This window comes from Aulonocara stuartgranti, assembly GCF_965226115.1.
Source record: "Aulonocara stuartgranti genome assembly, chromosome: 3".
Taxonomy (NCBI): domain Eukaryota; kingdom Metazoa; phylum Chordata; class Actinopteri; order Cichliformes; family Cichlidae; genus Aulonocara; species Aulonocara stuartgranti.
Window position 1 is genome coordinate 61141484 of NC_138941.1, and position 14508 is coordinate 61155991.

Below are 14508 nucleotides of genomic sequence, written 5' to 3' on the forward strand. Positions count from 1 at the left end.
ATGACTGGTTCATCCAGAGCTGTATCATCTTGAAACATATATGCAACAAGCCAAACCACACCTTGGTCACACCAACACTTTTCCGCCCTGAAGATGTCCAAGGCCATCTTAGTCTGGACCAGGGTTTTAATAGTTTTGCAATTTTCATTAGTTTTATTTTTATTTAGTTTCGACTTCAGATTTTCAATTTCCTGTCAGTTGTAATTAGTTTTTACCAATTGTTTGCTAGTTTAGTTTAGTTTCTATTTTTTCTCCTGAAAATCCTTAGTTTCAGTTTAGTTTTGATTAGTTTCAGTTATAGCTTTAGTTGTGTTTGCAATAACTAAGTGTAATGAAATCCCCGTTCCATCATATCAGTCATGCTCTTCTGCTTATCCTTGGGTATTGAGACTATTAACTCTTGCAGCACCAGGATGGTCGTAATTTTGGTTCAAGTGAATTGATAAACTTTTTGAAGGCAATTGACTCACACAGTTATGTAGATGTCCCCATCCTGTTGTCTCGGGATGCATCACGCTGTCTTGCCTGGGGTTAGCTTCTGTTTTCTGGGGAAGAGGGTTGAGTGTGCTCCCTTACCTTCTCAAGGTAAGCTAGGTTAGCCTTCTGGTGTGAGCTTTTCAAGTGCACTTTAAGATTTGTGGGAGTTTTTTCCCTTTAGAAATGTCCCTTTATCCAAAACACAGTCATATTCAAAGTAATCCCAAATTGGACTCTGGCGCTTTCTCCCGACTTTTCCTGACCTGAGTCTGCGCGTGGACGGAGCAGCAACCAGTGTCGCCAACTCCTCAATAAGGAAAATCGCTATTGGTTGTCCTAAAAGTCGCTAGAAGTCGCTAAATGACGTCATCGCCTAATTTGCATAATTGGTCATGCTAATCTCATTGTAACCTAAGTTGTTGGAGAGAGAAATAACATCGTGGAAGAGACATAAAGTGAGTAAAAAACGTCCTAAATGCATTTAGAGTCTATTTAGAACTATAAATTAAATTTCTTTTAGCAATTATTGTTTTTTTGTTTTTTTGACACAATTCCAACCCTGCTCCTTTACCTGGGCTTGGACCGGCAAAAGTGACCCGAAATAGGCACTCTTGTGGAGTTACTTTGTGTGTGTGTTTATAACTAGTTTTAAACCTTGTGATCCACAAAACAGCATAAGAGTAAAACAGTAAAACAAGAACTGACTGCGTTACAGCATCCGCTGCTTGTTGAGAGTAAAAGTGATACACGCTTTCACGTCTTTTTTTTAGCTAAGGGGTCTGAAAACTCGCTAAATATAGCGACAAAGTTGCTAAGTTGGCAACACTGGCAGCAACACAGATGACACGACTAACGTACTGCCACCTGCTGGCATAATGAGACAGCAAGAAAAAATCTGGAAACTAAACTTCATCTTCACCCTTGACTATCGTATGACACACACACATCAATGAAAACGAAACACATTTTGCTATAAATTCAGTTAATTTTAGTTAGTTTTGTGAACACTCATTACAGTTTTAGTTAGTTTTCCTTTTTTGTTTTTATTTTTATTTCTGTTAACGAAAATGTTTTTTCACTTCTAGTTTTCGTTATTTCGTTAGTTTTTGTTAACGATAATAACCTTGGTCTGGACTGTCAATGGTGACTTTAATGCTGACTGTTCCGACAATCCATTTTATAACATTTCCTGGTCAGATTAGCCAATCTCTGTACACTGGAATAAACATAATCAACATGGTCAATATTTTTCCTGCGTGTTATTTCACCATCTTATCAATTCCAATGCTCCATCCTTATGTGGTTTGCGACATTATGTTTATCCACTCTGTCTCTAAATGTTTGAAGAATTTTTCAAGTTTGGGGTCAAATTTTGAGAATTTGACCATAAGTGAAAGTTATGGTGTTATCATCCCCTTCGGGGCTTACCTTTCCCAGTTTTGATGATATTCCTCCCTATTCTTTGCAAGTACCCCCTTTTGGTGGCGAGAAACTGTTGGTGTGGTCAAGTGGGTGCTGTAAAAACAAAAGCTCAGGACAGATCAGTCACCAGTCATGTACTCACACACAAAATTAGCATATATCGAATTTCATATTGATCCTCTGAGTGTAATGGTACGTTTTAATTTGAATTTCTCAAAGCTAAACACAATATTTTTCTTTATTTTGCTCTTGTTCTTGTGCAGCACCACCCCTCAGCACATGCCCCTGTCGGTTATATCTGTACTTTTCTGAATTATTGACTATTTCAATGAAGGGACCTAAAAGACGGGGACCAGTGTTTATTATTACATATCTCCATTTTGAGTGTGACAAGTCTATCATTCCCCTGTTATTCACAGACCTCAATAGAGGGTTTTTTGGCTTTTTTTTTTTCCTCTATAAAAGTTAATTGACTCTTTACAGTGGCCTGCTATGGTTAATAATAACACGTTCAGTCATGAGTGAAATCAAACCTTTTCTTCACTTTAGCATTTAACATTCCCAACAATATAATGTGATACATTAATTAAAACAGAGCTACTAAAACACAATTTTCTTAATGCAAACATCAGTAACTCAAAATTAGCAACCAAAGGGTTAAGTCTGCATTTCACACTCATGTGAAGCTACAGCCTCCCCCTTTAGTCTCTGTCATCCTTCTGTTCCTGCAAAAACAAAACGAAGCAAGACAAAACATCCACCCTTCTTTTACAGGCTGGGTGAATTGTTTGTGGACATTTACTAATCCTAAAGTCGGTACCGTTTTTGTCTCAGTATCAAGTCAGTTAAAACTTTTAGTCGTCAGTCCATCACAGTCCAGTCACATGCATACATCCACACACATTCATACCAGATATTGCTGATAATGGAGTCTCACGCGCAACCTATTCGAGCCTCCATCACCAGCAAGATGACGTCATCATTTTAAAGGAAAACAGTTCCTTGTGGTTTTTTTGGACTGGATTGACTCGCTGCAATCCTTTTAGGCTCAGGACTTCTCATGTGATCAATGTCCCATCTTTCTCCCAAGCCCATTATAATCATGGAGAAAAATACTTTGCGACTGTTTTCAGTAAGAATATTTTATAGCGCTTTAAAGTTCAATCTCTCAGGCCTGAGAGATTCACATTCTTTCTCTCACACAGCGCCTAAGCTACGGCCTCCTGCTGAGATGGGGCAGAAAACTCCAGTATATTCTGTTCTCTTCTAATCAGACAAATAAGGCGATGACTTTCTGCGAACAGTATTTCTTATAACTCAGCAGTATAATGCATCATAAAACAATATCATTCATTCACAATAAATCAGCAGTCTAATGTAATGCAAATCAGTTTAACAAATGCAATAGTTATCACCTTCTTCTAATTCAGGAGAATAATGCAAAATATTTCTAACATTTTGAGTTATTTTCCAGTGTTAGAAAATCAGCACTGCTCAGTGTTAGCCATTGTTAATCTTCAAAACTGACTAGGTTACTTTTAAACATATAACACTGTCAAAGTGTTAATTTAACACTCAACAGTGTTGTATTTAACACTCAGAGGTGTGCACCCATATAGACACTCTCCAGTGTTAATTTAACACTGGAGATTTTGCTGTGTAACATGAGTTTTGTGCGGTTCTGCTTAGGACTTGGAAGTTTACATCAGTGGTATCAAGGTGACTACAGTGTACAAGAATACAATACAAGATATCAGTGGATGCAGACACTTAGGTTGGTGAATCTCAGGCTCATTACTTTGACTCTGGGATGTTACAGGGAGTGCTGTGCCTTTCTGCTTGCTCTTGTTGGTTTTTAAACTAAAGTAAACCGTCCATCACTTCTCAGGTATTGCATATGAACCTGACACTGTGGTGAGCGCTGATCCAGAAACCTGCTCCAAACTCACCTGCTCTGAAACTGCAGTCCTTGAAACCATTGGCTGTGGTCCACTGGAGCGTTGTCAAGGAAACAACACGTGAATATAACCCCATTTATATTTAAAAGAAAGATCTGATGCATTAAGGGATTTTTTTTTAATGTAATTTAATTAATTTTTTTTATTTTGTGTATTTGGTCTCTTCCTCATCAGCGGCTTATGAGGTTAGTGGTTGATTGTTTTCTTCTTTGCTTCCATCAGCTGTGTAGTGGACACCACCTGTACTGTGACTGGCCCAACTGTCATCAACGTCCACGGCCAACTCAACTTCATCAAGGATCGGTGTGCTTACTCTCTGGTTTCTATTCCGTCAATCCCAAACCTGTACCTCGTGGCAAATTTCAGAGACCGCCGTCGTGAAGATGTGAGCTTTTTGGACAGCGTGATACTGCGTCTAGATGGGCCAGGTGTTCATATTCACCTGGAACAAGGCGGGAGAGTTTGGGTAAGCTGCGTCAGGCAAGCTAAGGGTACATCTTTAACCATATTGCCATGTACATTGTTGCAGCCATTCCCCGATTCTCAATGGTGCTCATGGCAATTAATTAATGGTCATAACAATTCGGTCGATTGTTGGTCAGTGGTGCAAGTTTAGGTTATGCAAAGAAACTGCTGTGTTTCCTCGCATCGTTCTTCTCAGGGCTGTTAGAAGCAGTTCTTTCAGAGCTGTTGCTGTGAAATCAGCCTGTTTGTGTGTTTGACATGTTTCACTCAGTGTTTCCTCCACTTTATCTCTGCTGTGATGCAGCTGGACAACTTCATGTTGACCCTTGAAAGTTTGCCTCAGCTGGTTCATGGTGTGCAGCTCTCTCAGGACCAAACTGGAGTCACTGCCAAGCTGTTGCTCTCCAACCTCAACATTTCTGTCTTCTTTGACGGCTACACCGCACAGATCCTCTTAGAAGGTACAGAAGATAAAGTTTAATTCATGTAACGTAAACTGTAAACTGTGCTGTTATTTATTCTTCTGTGTTTGTCCAGTTTGAATATTGATGCTGATCTGACTCATTCTGTCCTGATCCTGTGCAGGACCTGCTGGTTCATCTGTGGAGGGTCTGTGTGGAAACTCCAGCAGGTCTCTGAGTGACCTGAGGCTCTCTGAGTACAGCTCCACCAGGTAAGACCTCATCACAAGCTCAGAGTCCCTCTGACTGCTGCTGCTGCTGATGTTGCAGATATTCTGTTTGTATGAATGAGCCTGAACTTTGTTGTTTGTCGCCCCCTAGCTGTGAGATGCAGTACAGTGAGCCTGCTGACACCACGATCGACTGCACCAGTGTGACTGAACAGTGAGCAGACTGATCCACAAGGCAGGAAACATCTGTGTTGTACCTTGATCTCTGTGGTACATCACATGTAACTGCAGCACAGATAGAAGATAAACACATCTGATTACAGATTATCATTTTATTATCTTCAACTTCTTCTTCTGTCTGTGGTACAGCTGTAATCTCCTGAAGGAGGCGCCCTTCTCCTCCTGTAACAGTGACATTGACCCAGAGCCCTACATAACCGCCTGCACCAACACTTTGTGTAAATATCCTGCAGTGGACGGACTCAACTGTCAGTTCCTGAAGGCCTACGCCAGAGCCTGCAGTCTACACAACCACGCTCAGGATGGCTGGACATCAAAGACCGGCTGCTGTAAGACCTTAATAAGACATTAATAAGCTCTCCTTTGTTAAAGACCTGAACTGTGGATTTTTAGAGCTCCCACGTTTTCAGGATAATACATCAGTGTGTTCCTCTGTAGCCTCTGAGGCTTTCTGTCAGGACAGGACCTGCAGCGATCACGAGTTCTGTGGTGAGAAGACGGTCGGTGGTGACACCCGCTGCTTCTGTCGGGCCATTTTTGCCTCCAAGTACCAAGAAATCAACTCTTTGGGTACGACAGTTGTGACATCACCATGACAACAGGGCTGAATAATGGAGGAAAGCTTCTAATTGTGATTTTTCTGACTGATATTGTGACGTTCAGGTGATGCAACGGTCTGCATGCAGGACTCTGCTTCAGTCACTCTGGTCGGTTGTCTCCTGGAGGACAAACACATCAATTACTCTGCTTTACAGCTCAACTACCCGACCTGCAGGGGTCAGGTGGACGAGCTCACCCACATGGTGACCTTCAGCTTCAACAGCAGCAAGAGATGTGGGACGGTGGTCACGGTGGGTTTCATCTCCTGCTGTTTAAGCTTTGATCTCTGTGAATTCTAAAATTTTTGGTCATCTGAAGTTTATACCAGTCAGTCAACATCTTAAACAGTATCAGATGTTAAAGATGAAACAATGAAGAACTTGCTTAGTATCTGATTATGTGACCCTGCAGACCAACAACAGCTACGTCATCTATAAGAACACCATCAGGAGCCAGAATTACTCTTCTGACGTCATCACTCGCAACCAGTGTTGGTCAAGTTACTTGAAAAAAGTAATCAGTAACTAATTACTGATTACTCCCCCAAAAAACTAATCCCGTTACTTTACTGATTACTTATTTTCAAAAGTAATTAATTACTTAGTTACTTAGTTACTTCTTAAAAACACGATTTACAACCTGAAGAGGTGATAAAGCTTTCAGCCCAATTCTACTTTTTCTGCATAATCCATCATACAAAATGTAATCAAATGGAAAAGTCTCTTTTTTTTTAACTTGTTTTATCAGTTTTAATCTTTTAACTTTATGCATCAAGCAAAAATTTAATTATATGCAACATTCTCTGACTTGAATAAATTAGTTTAACATTTAAACCTATTTTCTACACATTCTAGCACATAAAATAAAATATTTTTTGTGTTTACACTCACTCTTTCAAATAGATGCAAGTAAAACACAGCAGAAAATAAATAAAGTCAAAGACTCAGCGGTCCTGTTGCTCTATTTTCACCTGTAAAGCAGGACTGGGGGTAGGCGGAGGTTTACCCTGGTGCAGGTGAGCCGCAGCGGTCAGTTGAAGAATCCGCGAGTTTCTCTGTGAGTTTCCCATTACGTCGTTGCGCACTCGGTGCTTGCTTGGAAGTTTAGGGGTTTTTTTCGCTGTAAAAAGTTTTCTTCCCACGCACAACGGACACTAATGTTTTTGTCACTTTTTATGGAATCAAACACAAAATAAGGTCAGTACTTCCAAGCTTTAAACGCTGCACGCTCATACTCTCTCCCACAATCGATATATGATCCATTGTTGATCTGCACACAGCTGTTGTCACTAGCGGCGCACTCGCTTACGTCACTGTCGTGAGACATTCTCGCAAAAAAAATCACGGTTTTAGTAACGCAGTAACGCAGCGTTCCTACGGGAAAGTAACGGTAATCTAATTACCGATTTTGCAATAGTAATCCCTTACTTTACTCGTTACTTGAAAAAAGTAATCAGATTACAGTAACGCGTTATAAGTAGCGCGTTACTGCCCATCTCTGGTGACCATAGCAAACAGGAAACTAATGTTGTAGGAGATGAGGCAAGCACTGAATTATTTTAAATCTTGTTAGGCAGAATTTAGAAGTTGACCACACATGTACACAATACTATGCACCCCAGATTATTTCAGAGCATTAAAAACAAAACAAAAACTAAGCTTTATGCAAAAAGACTACAAGAATTTCAGAATTTTTTGGGATGAGTTTTTGGGTTCACTTTCTCACAAGAAGAACGCCGGTGAGATTTGATCCAGGAGTTTAAATCTGTACCATGACCGCTTTCGTGCATTTTTCAGGATGTCAGTGGGGCAGTTTGAGGTTTGGTTAGCAGAGTTGGGAAGACATCTGTGGAGGCAGAGAAGTAATTTTAGGGAACTGACTGACAGGGAACAGGAGCAGCTTCTAGCTGTGTATCTGAGGTAAAATAAAGGCCTTAATACTTGCAGATGATTTTGAGCTTCTAGAAATAAATTGAACACATCATTTTTGAAGTGAGAAATGTATTTGGTGACTCAAAGTCCTCCTAGAAGCAAGTCCTTCCACTCAGTTTCTTAAAAGCCTCCTGACACTTTAAACATTAGAAAAATTTATTTCAGTTGGCTGTTTAATGTTTTTGCCAAGTACTCTTTAAAATACCAGAATAGAGAGGATGGAGGATTTAAGTTTATTAGATTGATCAGTATTGCTGAACTATGAAATATTTTGAGTGCAGTGTGTTTTTTGCATACAGGCATAACAGAATAGCTTTAGTGTTTTGTTTTTTAAACTTGAGAATGAACTTATACAAAATGCAGCAAGATATTCAAAAAACATTTTTAATGATTAAAAAATACACTATATCGGATTCATATCAGTATCGGACATATAAAGTGGTATCGTGCCATCTCTAGTATATACAGAATGTGGCAACTGAAGTATACACAGAGGGAAATTCAGGGAAGTGCAGACAGCCATGTAGAACGAGACCCAGCTGAACTAAATTATCAACAATGGCACAAGGAAAGCACAAGCACACCAACTCAAAATAAACCAAAAATGTCATAATTATCTGTCAAGTTTATTTCTAAAGTACATTTAAAAACTACAGCTGATGATTAAAGTTATGTACATCTAAAAGAAAATTCAAATAACATAAAACAGAGGACACAATCAAAGTTTAGATTCAACAGTTTTTCCAAACAGTTAGAGTTGAAGCATTCGCAGAGACAACCCTGTGTTTCATCCCTGACAACCAAATACAGCACCGAGCTCCTGTCAGAGCTTCACACTGCAGCGATAAAGCTGTGCTGCACGGTGGGGACCTAAACATAATCATCAAATTAATGACAATGATAACACGATCACATGCTTAACTTGTTACAGACAAATATACACAATACACCTTTTACCTGACATCCTGTCAGAAAACACTGGAATTCAGCCTACACCTAAAAATTTCCATGTATGGTGGATCCTAGATGCACTCCAGCTGTCGATGGTGTACTGCCCACAACTCAACAATGGCCTCTGGGAACAGACATAAATAAAAAGTCGTGTAATGTTCAATCTCACATCCTGTCCAACCTTTTGGAATGAGGTCTGTCACACTAGGTGTTTTGGCAAGATGCACTCCAGAAAACATGCCTGTCACCTTTTCATTGACATTTACATTAATTTTAATGTAAATCAAATTAATTTGATTTGCATTAATTAACATTAATTATGTGTAACCACATAATTTCCTCAGGGATTAATAAAGTATTCTGAATGTGTCATTTAGTTCACTAATTAGTAGCATTTACCTTCACGACAGTGGTGATGTCTTTCAATTTGTAGCACAGCAAGTTTTTTGTGTTTATGATTCTGTGAGAATCGCTCCACATGGTTTACCCAAAGTATGTTGATTTCCTCAAAATCAAATGTGAAATGCGCCCTTATATCTGCTCCTCCCAAGCCTTGACATTCTAGATGTCTCATCTCAAAATACCTAAAAATAGTCTTTGTGTCCTTGCATGATGATACTGTAACTAGTTTTGTGTTTTTGCAAATATTTTGTTGACTCTTCATAAATAAAGGAGGTTTTCACATAGTTCACTCAAGTAAAATTGTTAAAAGTTAAATTGTCTACATTCCCCACTGGTTCCTGGTCCCTAAAAAGGTACCGTCTGAGCAGAAGCAGATGTAGATTAAAGTTGTTGTAATATGATGGCATTAACTGGACTCTAACAGTGTGAATACACAGTCATCCCAAAGATGAGGTGCAGTGAGGGTGACACGAAAACTTTCAGTGCATGCAAAATGACATCATTGCACTGAAAGATCCTCATTTTACACTCGGCTCCACTAAAATCCCATCTCGATGCAGTCTGGCCAGTTTAAAATACGTGTTCTTGCACAAAAGCACAACCAGAATACCATAGTAAAATGTCATGTGATTGAAAAAGTGAGACTGTGATGAAGATGATGTACATATGACAAAAATTAAATTTTTGCAAGAAATGCATTTTGAAAGTACACATAGTGTACTTTCTGTGGTGCAGTTTGTTAGCCCGAGTACATAAGCATACGCCGACAGATGTTCACCATCAGAGAAGCATGTACAAACTTAACGGTTCTTGATTCAGAGCCCAAATGTCAGAGTAAAGGAAGGCTTTCAGAATGTAAAGTGCGTATTGTTGTTAGCTGTAATAAAATCCCAGTGGGAACAAAATGTACACTAAAGTCCTTATTATCCAAACTGTTCCACATCCTGTATCTGTGTCTACACCGAGTCAAAGCAACATGACGTATAATGGGGTTTTTCAGATGAGTGTGTTAAGGACTGATAACAACTACGTAACACTGACACGATTACCTGTAAACATGCTGTGTACTCAAATGCATCTTTTGATATTTCAGAGGGCTGATAAAGGGACTGTGGGAGCTTTTCTATCTGTTACACCCAATAATTCTGACATGAAGCTGATGCTAATGACACTTACTAGAGATTTTTGTCAAACATCAGAAAACCTGCTCACAAAGGATTGGATCAATGGGTCAGTGAGTCCAAAGACTAAGCACAACGATCCTTCTAACATCTTTAAATGTAATGACCAATATTTTACATCCTGTTATGTTCCCTCCATTCATCCGCTAAAATTTAAAATTTGGGTTAAAACTTTTCAAACTTCAACATGGCATGTGTAAACATACTAGTTTTCTTAAGTAAGCCTAAATTATTTCTGTTTCAGAATCTTATTGTCAAGAACAACAAAATTGTAATCAAACCCGTCCTGAAAAAAATACTTTTTTATTAAGCCACAGCTGTGCAAATGATCTAGTTTAACTTTAAATCCACAAAACTTGTGAAATAAGTTAAAACTGAGGATTATCTTTCAACTTACACAGATAAATTATGTCAAAACCAAAAGAAATCAGTTTAGACTTGAGAAAAAGACTTGCTGAGGCTCAGAAAGCTGGAGCTAAAAATACAACATTAACAAAAATTTTCCAGGTGTCAAGAAGTGGAGTGAGAAGGATCATCGATACATTCAAAGACAGCCAGACAGTACAGAACAAGCCTGGCAGAGACTGGAAGGAATAGATCTCAAAGACTGGACAGAAAACTAGTGAGAGACGTGTCTAAAGACCCCAGAACAACCAACTCCTAGCGAACCTCGTCCCCACAGTGAAACACGGTGAGGATGCTTCATAGTGGAAGGAAACATGAAGAAAGAAAATGTGACAACCCTGAAGGAAAACATCAAGCAGTCAGCAGCAAAACTGTGCTTGGGTCTTCACTTTGTCTTCCAACATAACCGCAAAACAAAACAGACGTGGCTCCTTCAGGAGGCGATGAAAAACCAGCTCACAATGAGCATTACTGACTGGCCTGCACAAAGTCCTGACCTGAAGCCTGCTGAACATCTGTGGAGGGAACTGAAGACCGAGCTCCATAAAAGATGATCGTCAAATCTGGAGGTGCTTGAGAATTTTGCAAAAGAAGAATAGGCTGGGGTTACTCGGTTCAGGCTGTTATCCAACAGAGACCACACACAGCTGACTGTTAGCATCAGTGATGCTAATAATTCTGACCCTGCTAGTTTTGTGTTTTTGCAAAGTAAGAAGTAATGTGAGCATTCAAAATAAAACTAGGATGTTTGAACACGCTGTTTTAAACATTCCTGCTCTGTTTAATGAAATGTTCATTGAGCGACTAATGACCTACAGTGAAGTGATCATATTAGCCAGTGAAAGAGTGACATTATTCCATTTTTACCTATAACAGTTGTGGCCGATCTGTGTTTAATTCTGGGTAACTCACTCTTACTGCTTAATCAGTCTCTCTGTAGCTATTTAGAGTTGTGTTGCTGGCATATGCGACGTGCTTCTGACAAAAATTGATTAGTGTATTAATCTTTTGTTTATCTGTCAGCACAAGGAGTGAACTAAAGGAATTTTTGTTTGATACGATATCTCTGGCCTCAAACGTTCCAGCCTTGGGACTCTCCTCCATCTCTGCCGTCTCTGTATCTTGGTGGCCTTGACGACTTTCTTGCCCGTGTGCACTTGTGTTTGCAGCCACGTGGTGATTAGAAAGCTGAGATTACGAACGGGACCGGGACAAGATGTTGGTCACTAGAAAAATCTCAGCAATCAAAATTCATAAGGAATTATTTCTAATTTTATTCCATTTAAGAAGACATAAATGTTATATGCTGAAAGGTTTCAAAAAACACCTGAAGCTCTCGGGGGCTTATTTCAGGTGTCTCTCTGTAAGAGGCTGATTCATCAGTGGGAGGTTCCCATCAGGTAGCTCCTCCAGCCCTCCTCTCTACCCCACTGGTTCCTGGTCCCTAAAAAGGTACCGTCTGAGCAGAAGCAGATGTAGATTAAAGTTGTTGTAATATGATGGCATTAACTGGACTCTAACAGTGTGAATACACAGTCATCCCAAAGATGAGGTGCAGTGAGGGTGACACGAAAACTTTCAGTGCATGCAAAATGACATCATTGCACTGAAAGATCCTCATTTTACACTCGGCTCCACTAAAATCCCATCTTGATGCAGTCTGGCCAGTTTAAAATACGTGTTCTTGCACAAAAGCACAACCAGAATACCATAGTAAAATGTCATGTGATTGAAAAAGTGAGACTGTGATGAAGATGATGTACATATGACAAAAATTAAATTTTTGCAAGAAATGCATTTTGAAAGTACACATAGTGTACTTTCTGTGGTGCAGTTTGTTAGCCCGAGTACATAAGCATACGCCGACAGATGTTCACCATCAGAGAAGCATGTACAAACTTAACGGTTCTTGATTCAGAGCCCAAATGTCAGAGTAAAGGAAGGCTTTCAGAATGTAAAGTGCGTATTGTTGTTAGCTGTAATAAAATCCCAGTGGGAACAAAATGTACACTAAAGTCCTTATTATCCAAACTGTTCCACATCCTGTATCTGTGTCTACACCGAGTCAAAGCAACATGACGTATAATGGGGTTTTTCAGATGAGTGTGTTAAGGACTGATAACAACTACGTAACACTGACACGATTACCTGTAAACATGCTGTGTACTCAAATGCATCTTTTGATATTTCAGAGGGCTGATAAAGGGACTGTGGGAGCTTTTCTATCTGTTACACCCAATAATTCTGACATGAAGCTGATGCTAATGACACTTACTAGAGATTTTTGTCAAACATCAGAAAACCTGCTCACAAAGGATTGGATCAATGGGTCAGTGAGTCCAAAGACTAAGCACAACGATCCTTCTAACATCTTTAAATGTAATGACCAATATTTTACATCCTGTTATGTTCCCTCCATTCATCCGCTAAAATTTAAAATTTGGGTTAAAACTTTTCAAACTTCAACATGGCATGTGTAAACATACTAGTTTTCTTAAGTAAGCCTAAATTATTTCTGTTTCAGAATCTTATTGTCAAGAACAACAAAATTGTAATCAAACCCGTCCTGAAAAAAATACTTTTTTATTAAGCCACAGCTGTGCAAATGATCTAGTTTAACTTGAAATCCACAAAACTTGTGAAATAAGTTAAAACTGAGGATTATCTTTCAACTTACACAGATAAATTATGTCAAAACCAAAAGAAATCAGTTTAGACTTGAGAAAAAGACTTGCTGAGGCTCAGAAAGCTGGAGCTAAAAATACAACATTAACAAAAATTTTCCAGGTGTCAAGAAGTGGAGTGAGAAGGATCATCGATACATTCAAAGACAGCCAGACAGTACAGAACAAGCCTGGCAGAGACTGGAAGGAATAGATCTCAAAGACTGGACAGAAAACTAGTGAGAGACGTGTCTAAAGACCCCAGAAAAACCAACTCCTAGCGAACCTCGTCCCCACAGTGAAACACGGTGAGGATGCTTCATAGTGGAAGGAAACATGAAGAAAGAAAATGTGACAACCCTGAAGGAAAACATCAAGCAGTCAGCAGCAAAACTGTGCTTGGGTCTTCACTTTGTCTTCCAACATAACCGCAAAACAAAACAGACGTGGCTCCTTCAGGAGGCGATGAAAAACCAGCTCACAATGAGCATTACTGACTGGCCTGCACAAAGTCCTGACCTGAAGCCTGCTGAACATCTGTGGAGGGAACTGAAGACCGAGCTCCATAAAAGATGATCGTCAAATCTGGAGGTGCTTGAGAATTTTGCAAAAGAAGAATAGGCTGGGGTTACTCGGTTCAGGCTGTTATCCAACAGAGACCACACACAGCTGACTGTTAGCATCAGTGATGCTAATAATTCTGACCCTGCTAGTTTTGTGTTTTTGCAAAGTAAGAAGTAATGTGAGCATTCAAAATAAAACTAGGATGTTTGAACACGCTGTTTTAAACATTCCTGCTCTGTTTAATGAAATGTTCATTGAGCGACTAATGACCTACAGTGAAGTGATCATATTAGCCAGTGAAAGAGTGACATTATTCCATTTTTACCTATAACAGTTGTGGCCGATCTGTGTTTAATTCTGGGTAACTCACTCTTACTGCTTAATCAGTCTCTCTGTAGCTATTTAGAGTTGTGTTGCTGGCATATGCGACGTGCTTCTGACAAAAATTGATTAGTGTATTAATCTTTTGTTAATCTGTCAGCACAAGGAGTGAACTAAAGGAATTTTTGTTTGATACGATATCTCTGGCCTCAAACGTTCCAGCCTTGGGACTCTCCTCCATCTCTGCCGTCTCTGTATCTTGGTGGCCTTGACGACTTTCTTGCCCGTGTGCACTTG

At 39.5% G+C, this 14508-nt stretch overlaps 1 protein-coding gene across 1 annotated transcript; it reads left to right on the forward strand.

The window, feature by feature from the left end:
* Positions 1-7610, forward strand: LOC309703163 (alpha-tectorin-like; the record flags this gene model as incomplete). Its single annotated transcript, XM_082527872.1, has 12 exons — positions 1-21; positions 3589-3673; positions 3788-3917; positions 4080-4323; positions 4627-4783; positions 4908-4995; positions 5105-5167; positions 5323-5522; positions 5632-5763; positions 5857-6044; positions 6205-6306; positions 7590-7610. 12 exons carry the CDS (start codon positions 1-3, stop codon positions 7608-7610), a joined length of 1431 nt encoding a protein of 476 aa, XP_082383998.1.
* Positions 7611-14508: the final 6898 nt, after the last annotated feature.